Source organism: Hylobates moloch, unplaced genomic scaffold (assembly GCF_009828535.3).
Source record: "Hylobates moloch isolate HMO894 unplaced genomic scaffold, HMol_V3 SCAFFOLD_1, whole genome shotgun sequence".
Lineage (NCBI taxonomy): Eukaryota > Metazoa > Chordata > Mammalia > Primates > Hylobatidae > Hylobates > Hylobates moloch.
The window spans coordinates 131915769-131926565 of NW_026652276.1; the positions used below are offsets into that span (position 1 = coordinate 131915769).

The window sequence follows — 10797 nt, forward strand, 5'->3', positions numbered from 1 at the left end:
TTTATTTCTCTTGTCTGATTGCTCTGGCTAGGACTTCCAGTGCTATGTTGAATAGTGGTGAAAGTGGGCATCCTTGTCTTGTTCTAGATCTCAGGGGGAATGCTTCCACCTTTTCCCCATTCAGTAGAATGTTGATTGTGAGTTTGCTGTAAATGGCTTTTATTACCTTAAGGTGTATCCCTTCTATGCAAATTTTGCTGAGGGTTTTAATCATAAAGCGATGTTGGATTCTGTCAAATGCATTTTCTGCATCTGTTGAGATGATCATATGATTTTCGTTTTTGATTCTGTTTATGTGGTGTATCACATTTATTGACTTACATATATTAAACCATCTCAGCATCTGTGGTATGAAACCCACTTGATCATGGTGGATTATCTTTTTGATATGCTGTTGGATTTGGGTCACTAGTATTTTATTGAAGATTTTTGCATCTGTGTTCATCAGTGATACTGGTCTGTAGTTTTCTTTTTTTATTATGTCCTTCCCTGGTTTTTGGTGTTAAGGTGATACTGGCGTCATAGAATGATTACGGGAGGATTCCCTCTTTCTCTATCTTTTGAAATAGTGTCAATAGATTGGTATTAATTCTTACTTGAATGTCTGATAGAATTCAGCTGTGAATCCATCTGGTCCTGGTCTTTTTTTGGTTGGAAATTTTCTTTATTACCATTTCAATCTCACTGCCTGTTATTGGTCTGCTCAGAGATTCTATATCTTCCTGGTTTAATCTAGAAAAGTTGCATATTTCCAGGAATTTATCTATCTCTTCTAGGTCTTCTAGTTTATATGCATAAAGGTGTTCATAGAAGCCTTGGATAATCTCTTATATTTCTCTAGTATCAGTTGTAATATCTCCCGTTTTGTTTCCAATTGAGCTTGTTTGGATCTTCTCTCTTCTTTTTTTGGTTAATCTCTCTAATGGTCTATCTTTTTTTTTATCTTTTCAAAGAACCAGCATTTTGTTTCATTTATCTTCTGTATTTTTGTTGTTGTTGTTTGTTTCAATTTCATTTAGTTCTGCTCTGATCTTTATTATTTCTTTTCTTCTGCTGGGTTTGGGTTTGGATTGTTCTTGTTTCTCCAGGTCCATGAGGTATGACCTTAGATGGTCTGTTTGTGCTCTTTCAGACTTCCGACGTAGGCATTTAATCCTATGAACTTTCCTCTTAGCACAACCATTGCTGTATCCCAGAGGTTTTGATAGGTTGTGTCACTATTATCATTCAGTTCAAATAATTTTTTAATTTCCATCTTGATTTATCTGTTGACCCAGTGATCATTCAGGAGCAGGTTATTTAATTTCCATGTGTTTGCATGGTTTTGTGAATTCCTGTTGGAGTTGATTTCCAGTTTTATTCCACTGTGGTCTGAGAGAGTACTTGATATAATTTCAGTTTTCTTAAATTTACTGAGACTTGGGCCAGGCACAGTGGCTCACGCCTGTAATCCCAGCACTTTGGAAGGCCGAGGCGGGTGGATCACCTGAGGTCAGGAGTTCAAAACTAGCCTGGTCAACGTGGCAAAACCCTAATTTTGTATTCTAAAAATACAAAAAGTAGCCGGGCGTGGTGACACGCGACTGTATTCCCAGCTATTCGGGAGGCTGAGGCAGGAGAATTGCTTGAACCTGGGAGGTGAAGGTTGCAGTGAGCAAGATTGCGCCACTGTACTCCAGCCTGGTGACAGAGCGAGACTCTGCCTCAAAAAAAAAAAAAAAAAAAATTACTGAGACTTGTTTTGTGGCCTATCATATGATCTGTCTTGGAGAGCGTTCCATGTGCTGATGAACAGAATGTGTATTCTACAGTTGTTGGGTAGAATGTTCCGTAAATATCCATTAAGTCCATTTGTTGTAGGGTATAGTTTAAGTCCATTGTTTCTTTGTTGACTTTCTGTCTTGATGACCTTTCTAGTGCTGTCAGTGGAGTATTAAAGTCCCCCACTATTATTGTGGTGCTGTCTATATCATTTCTTAGGTCTAGTAGTAATTGTTTTATAAATTTGGGAGATCTGGTGTTAGATGCATATATATTTAGTATTGTGATATTTCCCTGTTGGACTAGTCCTTATACCATTGTATAATGTCCTTCTTTGTCTTTTTTAACTGCTGTTGCTTAAAAGTTAGTTTTGTCTGATATAAGAATAGCTACTCCTGCTTGCTTTTGTTGTCCATTTGCATGGAATATCTTTTAACCTTTACCCTTTACCTTAAATTTATGTGAGTCCTTATGTGTTAGGTGAGTCTCTTGAAGGCAGCAGAAACTTGGTTGGTGAATTCTTATCCTTTCTGCTGTTCTGTACTTTTTAAGTGAAGCATTGAGGCCACTTACATTCAATGCTAGTATTGAGATGTGAGGTACTATACTATTCATTGTGCTATTTGTTGCCTGAATACTTTGTGTTTTCTTCATTGTGTTATTGTTATATACACAACATATATGTATGGTGAGATTTATGCTTTAAGGTCCTCTGAGATATATGCTTTAAGGAGGTTCTATTTTTTTCTTTTTTTCTGAGGATTTGTTTCAAGATTTAGAGCTCCAATTAGCAGTCCTTGTAGTGCTGGTTTGGTAGTGGTGAATTCTCTCAGCATTTGTTTGTTTGGAAAAGACTGTATCTTTCCTTCACTTATGAAGCTTAGTTTCACTGGATACAAAATTCTTCGCTGATAATTGTTTTGTTGAAGGAGGCTAAAAATAGGACCTCAGTCCCTCCTAGCTTGTAAGTTTTCTGCTGAGAAATCTGCTGTTAATTTGATAGGTTTTCCGTTATAGGTTACCTGATACTTTTGCCTCACAGCTCTTCAGATTTTCTTTTGTCTTAACTTTAGATAACCTGTTGACTGTGTGCCTAGGTGATGATGTTTTTGTGATGAATTTACCAGGTGTTCTTTGAGCTTCTTGTATTTGGTTGCCTAGATTTCTAGCAACGTAATTGAGGAAGTTTTCCTCAATTACTCCCACAAGTATGTTTTCCAAACGGATTTCTCTTATTCCTTAGGAACACCAATTATTCCTTGGTTTGGACGTTTAACATAGTCCCATACTTCTTGGAGGTTTTGTTCATTTTTTAAATTCTTTTTTCTTTGTCTTTGACAGATTGGGTTAATTCAAAAGCCTGTCTTTGAGCTTTGAGTTCTTTATTTTGCTCGTTAATTCTACTGCTGTTACTTTCCAGTGAATTTTGCATTTCTCTAAGTGTGTCCTTGGTTTCCAGAAGTTCTGATTGTTTTTTATTTATGCTGGCTATTTCACTGAAGGATTTTTCTTTCATATCCTGTATCCTGTTTTTTATTTCTTTAAATTGGCCCTCATCTTTCTCTGCTGCCTCCTTGAGTAACTTAATAATCCACTGTCAGAATTCTTACTCTGGCAATTCAGATATTTAATATTGGTTTGGATCCATTGCTGATTAGCTGGTATGATCTTTTGAGATATTAAAGAACCTTGTTTTGTCATATTACCAGAATTGTTTTTCTGGTTCCCTCTCCTTTGGGTAGACTAAGTCAGAGGGAAGATCTGGGACTCAAGGACTACTGTTCAGATTCTTTTGTCTTACAGGGTGCTCCCTTGATGTGGTGTTCTCCCCCTTCTCCTAGGAATGTGCCTTCCTAAGAGCCAAGCTGTAGTGATTGTTTTTGTTCTTCTGGGTCTAGCCAGCCAGCAGAGCTACGCAGCTCCGTGCTGGTACTGGCAAGTGTCTGCAGAGTCCTGTGATATGATTGGTCTTCAGATCTTGCAGCCATTGATACCTGCACCTGCTTCAGTGGAGTTAGCAGGGGAATGAAGTGGACTCTGTGCGGGTCCTTGGTTGTGTTTTTGTTTAGTGTGCTGGTTGCCTCCCAGGGAGCCTGCAGTGGTGATCCAGTTCCTTCAAAGGGTCTGTGAATTATCTCGGCTTTCCTGGTATGTTCCTGCGGTAGTTCTTGGAACAAAAGTTCATGATGTAAGTCTCCACATGCTACTCTATCCTTCCAAGTGGAAGCTGCAACTGGTCCTGCCTCCTATCCACCATCTTGGAAAAACTGGCAGATCTGCATTTTCAGGATAGTTCTTGGTCATTGTTTTCAGTAATTAATGGTGAAGAGTAGATTGCTAATCTTAGTAAGAGTCTTGTGATGTTTTTGCTGGGTGATCTCAAGTAGATGGAGAGTTCAGATCAGACAGGCCTTCTCCTCTTAGGCATATTTGTAACAATTTTTTATTTGGGTAAATTTATGGGGTACAAGTGTAATTTTGTTACGTGGATACACTGAATAGTGGTGAGGTCAGGGCTTTTAGTGTATCCATCACCTACATAGTGCATTGTACTCAGTAAGCAATTTCTCATCATCCCACCCATTCCCAGCCTTCTGAGTTTGCATTGTCTATCATTCCACACTCTATGCCCATGTGTGCAAATCATTTAGCTCCCACTTCTATGTGAGAATATGTGACATTTCACTTTCTGTTTCTGAGTTAATTCACTTAAAATAATGGCTTCCATTTCCATCCATGTTGCTACAAAAGATATGATTTCATTCTTTCTTTATGACCAAATAGTATCCCATTATGTATGTGTACTACATTTTCTTTATCCAGTCATCCATTGGTGGACATATAGGTGGATTCTATATCTTTGCTATTGTGAATAGTACTCAATAAACATAACAGTGCAGATGACTTTTTGGTATAACGATTTCTTCTTCTTTTTTTTTTTTTTGAGATGGAGTCTTGCCCTGTTGCCCAGGCTGGAGTGCAATGGCATGATCTTGACTCACTGTAACCCCCGCCTCCCAGGTTCAAGCTATTCTCCTGCCTCCACCTCTAGAGTATGTGGGATTGCAGGCACGCGCCACCATGCCCAGCTAATTTTTTGTATCTTTAGTAGAGATGGGGTTTTACCATGTTGGCCAGCTGGTCTCAAACTCCTGACCTCATGATCCACCTGCCTCAGCTTCCCAAAATGGACTACAGGCATGAGCCACCATGCCCAGCCAATTATTTCTTTTCCTTTGTGTAGATACCCAGTAATGGAATTGCTAGATTTAATGGTAGTTCTATTTTTAGTTCTTGAGAAATCTCCATAGTGTTTTCCATAGAGGTTGTACTAATTTATATTCCCATCAACAGTATATAAGCATTTTCTTTTTTCCCTTTTCTTGCCACCTGTTATTCTTTGTCTTTGTACTAGTAACCATTCTGACTGGTGTGAGATGGTATCTCATTGTAGTTTTCATTTGCATTTCTCTGATGATTACTGATGTTGAGCATTCTTCCATATGCTTGTTGGCCATTTGTATGTCTTCTTTTGAAAAATGTCTATTCATGTCCTTTGCCCACTTTTAAATTGGATTGTTTTTTGTGTTGCTGAGGTGTTTGAGTTCTGCATATCTGTAGCTATTATTTCATCTTTGGGGTTCTGTGTGTTGTGTGTGGTGACCCTAAAGACCAGACAGGAAGGTTCTCAGAGCAGACAGATGTCAGGACCCTGTGGATATCTGAACTTTATCCAGTGTCTGTGCTCAGAGGCCTGTGGACTGTGTAGCCCTGGACAGTTCACAAAGCCCATCAATGTATGCAGCTGTATTTAACCTCCCAAATAAGGATGCGGAGTCAAGGTGTGGGTAGGTCATGGTTTCCTTGGAGTCAGCTTCCAAATTAAATACCAGAGGTGTGGCTTTATCCCAGTTTTTTTCTACCCAAATGCTGTTGGTTTCATTTTAGTGCAGCCACCAGAAATAATTTTTGCATCATTTTCTTTTTCTCACAATGTCACAAGTCTAAGAATAATCCTATGTTTGAATCTTTAGCTTGGTTTCCTAATCCCAGGTATAAAATCTGGTTTTGCTGTCCTGAGGAGCAGTAGAAAGAAGTCCCTGCATCCACCTCAGTAGGTTTACGTGGAGATAGAAAATGTCATCACGTTTGATTATTTGGAGCTTGCCTTGTAGCACTTCACTCTTGAGGAGGGAAATCGGATCTCTGGTGGTTGGTAAAATCTGCTGAATAATTCACCTTACCGTGATTTTGTTTTACTCACAGAATCATGTCAACCCTGCCATGGACTTCACGCAGACTCCACCTGGGATGTTGGCTCTGGACAACATGCTGTACTTTGCCAAGCACCACCAAGATGCCTACATCCGGGTAAGCAACAAGGCCCTTTTCAGATATTGTGTGTTTCCTACTTAATGTTAATTTCAAACTCACAGATACGGAGGGATTACCTTTAGATGAGTGACCCCGTATTTTCTGGCTTTCTTAGTAAACTAAAAAAAAAAAAAAAAATCAGAATTAAGTGAGATCAATCAGGGGACTGAAATGGAGATTTTAACTTTTATTTTTTCTTTTGATGACATTTAAAAATACAGTAGATACTGGGAAAACATTTCATGTAGTCCAATATTGAATTATGACAAAAACTCTTAAATAACAAGGAACAAAAATGAACTACCTACCAAAAACCTGCATGACTCCAAATTCAGAGGCTGTTGAGTCTGACACTGGAGGAACAATAAGATAAACAGAAACAAAGAGAAAAATGAGAGAGATGGGGAAGGCAGAGAAATGCCTTCTTATATTTCACGTCAGACTCGTCAAATTCTAGTCACAAAAGTAGATTAATTTGTGGGTGGAGCAGAAGGAAGTGGGGGACTCCGTTTTCTCTGTGAAATGGAAGATGCCACCTGCTGACTGGGCATTGCTGGCATGGAGAATGAATGAATGGAAGCCTAAGGTGACAGTGGTGGAGAAGGCTCTCATCTATCAGGGCTGCTTGGTTGGAGCCCTAGATTTGTGCTGACACCTCTCCCCTGTCCTCAGGGTGAAGAACCCAGATTCAGTCAGGATGAGGTAGATCCAAGATTGAGATCAGGGAAGGATATGAATAAATGGGGCAGGGGAATTGGTGAGTGGTTAAAATGATGACTAGATGTAAGCTTAGAAAGTATTTGATGAACAAGTCACCTAAATCAGGAAGAGTAAGGCTGAACTTAAAATATGGTAAGAGCATGTCCATTAATCTCACATTCTCTGTTGGATTATCTGTAGCACTGGCTCCCTGGAGACCTGGGTTCGAGCCTGGCACTGTCATCATCTAGTGATGTCAGTGTGGGCAGTTCCTTTGGTCTGGGCTCATGTTTCCTCTGTAAACCGGAGAGACTTGACGGTTCTTAGTTGGGACAGTATTTATTCCCCTAGAGAGCATTTGGCAATGTATGGGCATGTTTCTTCGGTTGTCACCATGCCTAGTGGTGTGCTACTGGCCAAAATCTGTAATCTATGGGACTGTCTGCACAGTGAAAAACTGTACCACCCAGCAGTGACCTCCTTGAATAAGGCCATGCCAGATCACTGAGTTCTCTTTAGGCAATATATTTTAAATCTGTGTATTGTTCTATATGTATATGGAGTTTGGAAAGCTTTGACCCATTCTGAAATATTATTTGTAATCTGATTATATAAAGAATTTTATTGTCATTTCTCTGAAAGGTTTGGGATCAGGTGTTTGGTCAGAAATACAGTCCCACGTAAGAAAATTGTTTTTCCATAAAACTTTGATTTGACTTATATGTGAATATATTTTTTGCACAGATGGTTTCTAAGAATGTAATCTGCTTTTGTAGTAAGTAAATTAATATTTTTGAGGTACCACGTAGTATAGCCTTGGAGAGTTGAGCGTGAAAAGTAGAAGCTAAGTAGAAATTGAATTTACCATTAACTGATTAATGTTCATGGATGAGTGTTTCTAAAACTGGAGCTTATTGATGCTGAATGTATTGTTAATTGCATAAGAAGCATATGTCTCATGAAAAGTAATTTAATGTTTTAAGCCTGTTTTCCTCAATGTGTTCTTTAAACATTGTAAGTGAAATGAATACCATGGCAGCCTGACAAAACTTTATATTTGATAAGGACTTAAAAGAAAAAACCTATTGGTAAAGAAAAGTGTGGCTTTTGGTCCACATGCACTTTTCTTTATTGGTTAGACTTTCCTGTATCTCAGATGACTTTATTCATTTATCAAAAGTGTCCTTTCCCTAATTTTTTCTGTGTCCCATTTGACTTTGGGGCATTTACTAGATACAAAGCTAAGGCTATTTATGTGAATGCGTGGGGTTAGTAGAGCATATATAAAGTCTGAAGATCTCTGCAAGGAAATTTTAGGGTGACTTTGAACATAGATATCTCCATGATATGGCAATAGTGCTGTAGGTAGTGAAAATAGTGATCTGAACAGCTAATTAAATTTTGATTCATGAGCTCAGTGGTTTTTTCTGAAACATAAAGACGGGCTCAATCTTTTCAGTTTACGTTTTGATAAAAATCTGCTTTTTTGAGGATGTATATCTTCTCTATGAATGCAATTTTTCATTTATTATTTATATCTTTCCTTTGATAAATGCTTATTCTGTACCTGAATATAGTCTCACTATTCACTCTCTTTGCCAGTCAAATTTATAGTTGAGATTAAAAAAAAATTGTAACACACACACACAAACACACATGTATATATGCACAAATATTCCCTCGTTGCCCTTGTCACTCCCAGGTATCATGGTCCCTCACCCACTTTCTATCCACGTGTTCCCAAGTTGTTTTTTGCCCTGTGTTCAACTTGCCTGCCACTCACTTTTCAGCATTCTGCTCCAAGACTTCTCTCCATTGCTTTCTGGAAGCTGTATTGCCAAATGCAGAGCACTTTCCTCATCCTTTGTCTCGTTGGCCTTGCCCTTGACACCTGACACTCTCTAGTGACCAGTCCTGTCTTGCCTAGCAGCCAGTGATCTGTCTTGGCTCTGTTGCTGACCGTTGCTCTTAGTGTCTCTGGCGGGTTTCTCCTCTGCCTACCCATCAAATGCATAGGCCCCCAGGACTCTGTCTCCGGACCTTTGCTTGTCTCAGTCCCTCAGGCTGCACATTTCCTAAGTAACCATCAAATGCCCAGCCATGAGCCAAAGGATGGGGATTCCTCAAGAAAACAAGTTTCTCATGGGTCCTGACATTGAGGAGTTCACTGTCTAGAGATCGAAAGTAGAGGTGGTGGTGGTGGGGTGGGGTGTGAAGAGACAAATACCAGGCAGTTTCCAAGTCACTTGGCATGTGTCTTGATTGAGTATGCTGGGAACACAGAGGAAAGTCACCAACACAGATGTGGGGGTCAGGTCAGGAAAGCTTCCTGGAGGAAGTGGCATCTAGGCTCAGAACTGTTGAATAGTACTAGTTAACCAGGTGAAGGGAAGAGATGGAGAGTACTACCTCATGTGGATGGAACCACGAGAGCAAAGGTATAATGGTGCATGCTTTGTTCGGGGAGCCACACTAGTATAGGATGGCCAGGGCAGGGACTGGCAAACGGGGCATAGCTTGTGAGGCAAATGTGCTACTTCAGTGGGGACGTCTTAAGCCATCTGAAGAGGTCTGTTGGACCTAAAGGCAGTGAAGAATTCCTGAAGTGTTTTAAATCAAGATGAGAATTAAGTTTAGACAAATCACTGTCCCACTAGAAAACCAATGTGAGAAATCAAGACCAGAGGCAAAAATAAAATGTGGGAAATTATAGAGAAATGGAGATAACTTGAACTAGGGGAGTGGGAGTGGCAATGAAATGGAGCAGTTTGAATGAGTTACTTTGGAACTAAAATCAACTTGACCTTCTCCAAGGAAGAGGGAGGTTTCTGCCTTGAGTGGGAGGTAGACAGTGGTGTCATTAAGGAAATAGATAGTGCGGGTCTGTGAAGGGGCAGGCATTTGGACCATCCAGACTCTTACATGCATGTGGGTCGTCTGTCTAGGAGGACATACGCAGTAGGCAGGGAGATCTGGGTGGCTGAGCTCAGACCCATGTAGACATCACAATTTATATTCTAACTCCTTAAGCATTCTTATTCCCTCCAATTCATTCTTCTATATATTCACAATATTATCTTAGTGGCCTCCTTGCTAATGTCTGGAAACTTCAAACCCATCTTCCGTGCCAGTTGCTAGGATGATCTTCCTAAACAGAGTTCTGAGTGCTTCAGGGACCACGCCTGGCCCACAACCTATCTCTGTGGCTTTATCTCTTGCCACCAACTTCCCTTTCCCTTTTTCCATCCCCCCACCACCATAGTAGCCTTTGTCTATATAAATGATGGTAGGCCAAACTAGCCAGGCAAATCTCTACCACTGTGTTTTTGCTCCTATTCTTGCTTCTGCTTGAGTGCCTGTCCCACATCATCTGCCTGTTGGACAGCCCTCATGACAAAGGCCATCTTCTGTGTGAAGAAGGCTTCCTGACCCTCTACCCAAATGACTCCATCCACTCTCTTTGCACTGTGGACACACAATTTAAATCCTAGAACATTGTACAACCTTAAATGTATTTACTTTCTATTTCCCCTAATTGATTGTAAATGTCTTGTGAGCAGGCACCAAGGTTCATTTATATTCTAGCCCCTGGCACACAGCCTAGCACATAGTGGCTTTTAATCATTTCTTGTAATTCACATGAGTAAAGAGTTTTTTTTTTAGTTCTGGTTTAAATGATCTCTTGACCATGATAAATGCTTTTTTACCACTGGAGAATCATGGCTTTTGTTCCTCCTAACAGTTATAAAGGTATATTTTTGATATGTGAATTTTGTGATGGACAGCCTGGTTTCTCATGTTATATTTGAATAAAGTTTTGTAATTGTGTGCTGATGAAAGCAGTGGGTGTAACTGAATTACCCCAAACTTGGACGGGCACAGAACATGAGGAGGAAATGCAAATCTGAGTATCCTACTGTGCATAGAATAAAATCTGGAGGCATAGCATGATTTCAGACTTCC

The 10797-nt window shown here is 39.8% G+C and overlaps 1 protein-coding gene across 8 annotated transcripts in view; it reads left to right on the plus strand.

Annotated features, from left to right (window-relative positions):
• ELMO1 (engulfment and cell motility 1) overlaps positions 1–10797 on the plus strand; it is a 594699-nt gene that overhangs the window by 303190 nt on the left and 280712 nt on the right. For all 8 annotated transcript variants that reach the window (XR_004370726.2, XM_032758309.1, XM_032758304.2 and 5 more), the window contains one exon: positions 6028–6132. Coding sequence is in view for 7 of the 8 variants with exons in the window: in XM_032758309.1 (XP_032614200.1) it covers positions 6028–6132 (105 nt within the window). In the remaining variant the exon portion in view is untranslated. The remainder of the gene's footprint in view (positions 1–6027; positions 6133–10797) is intronic.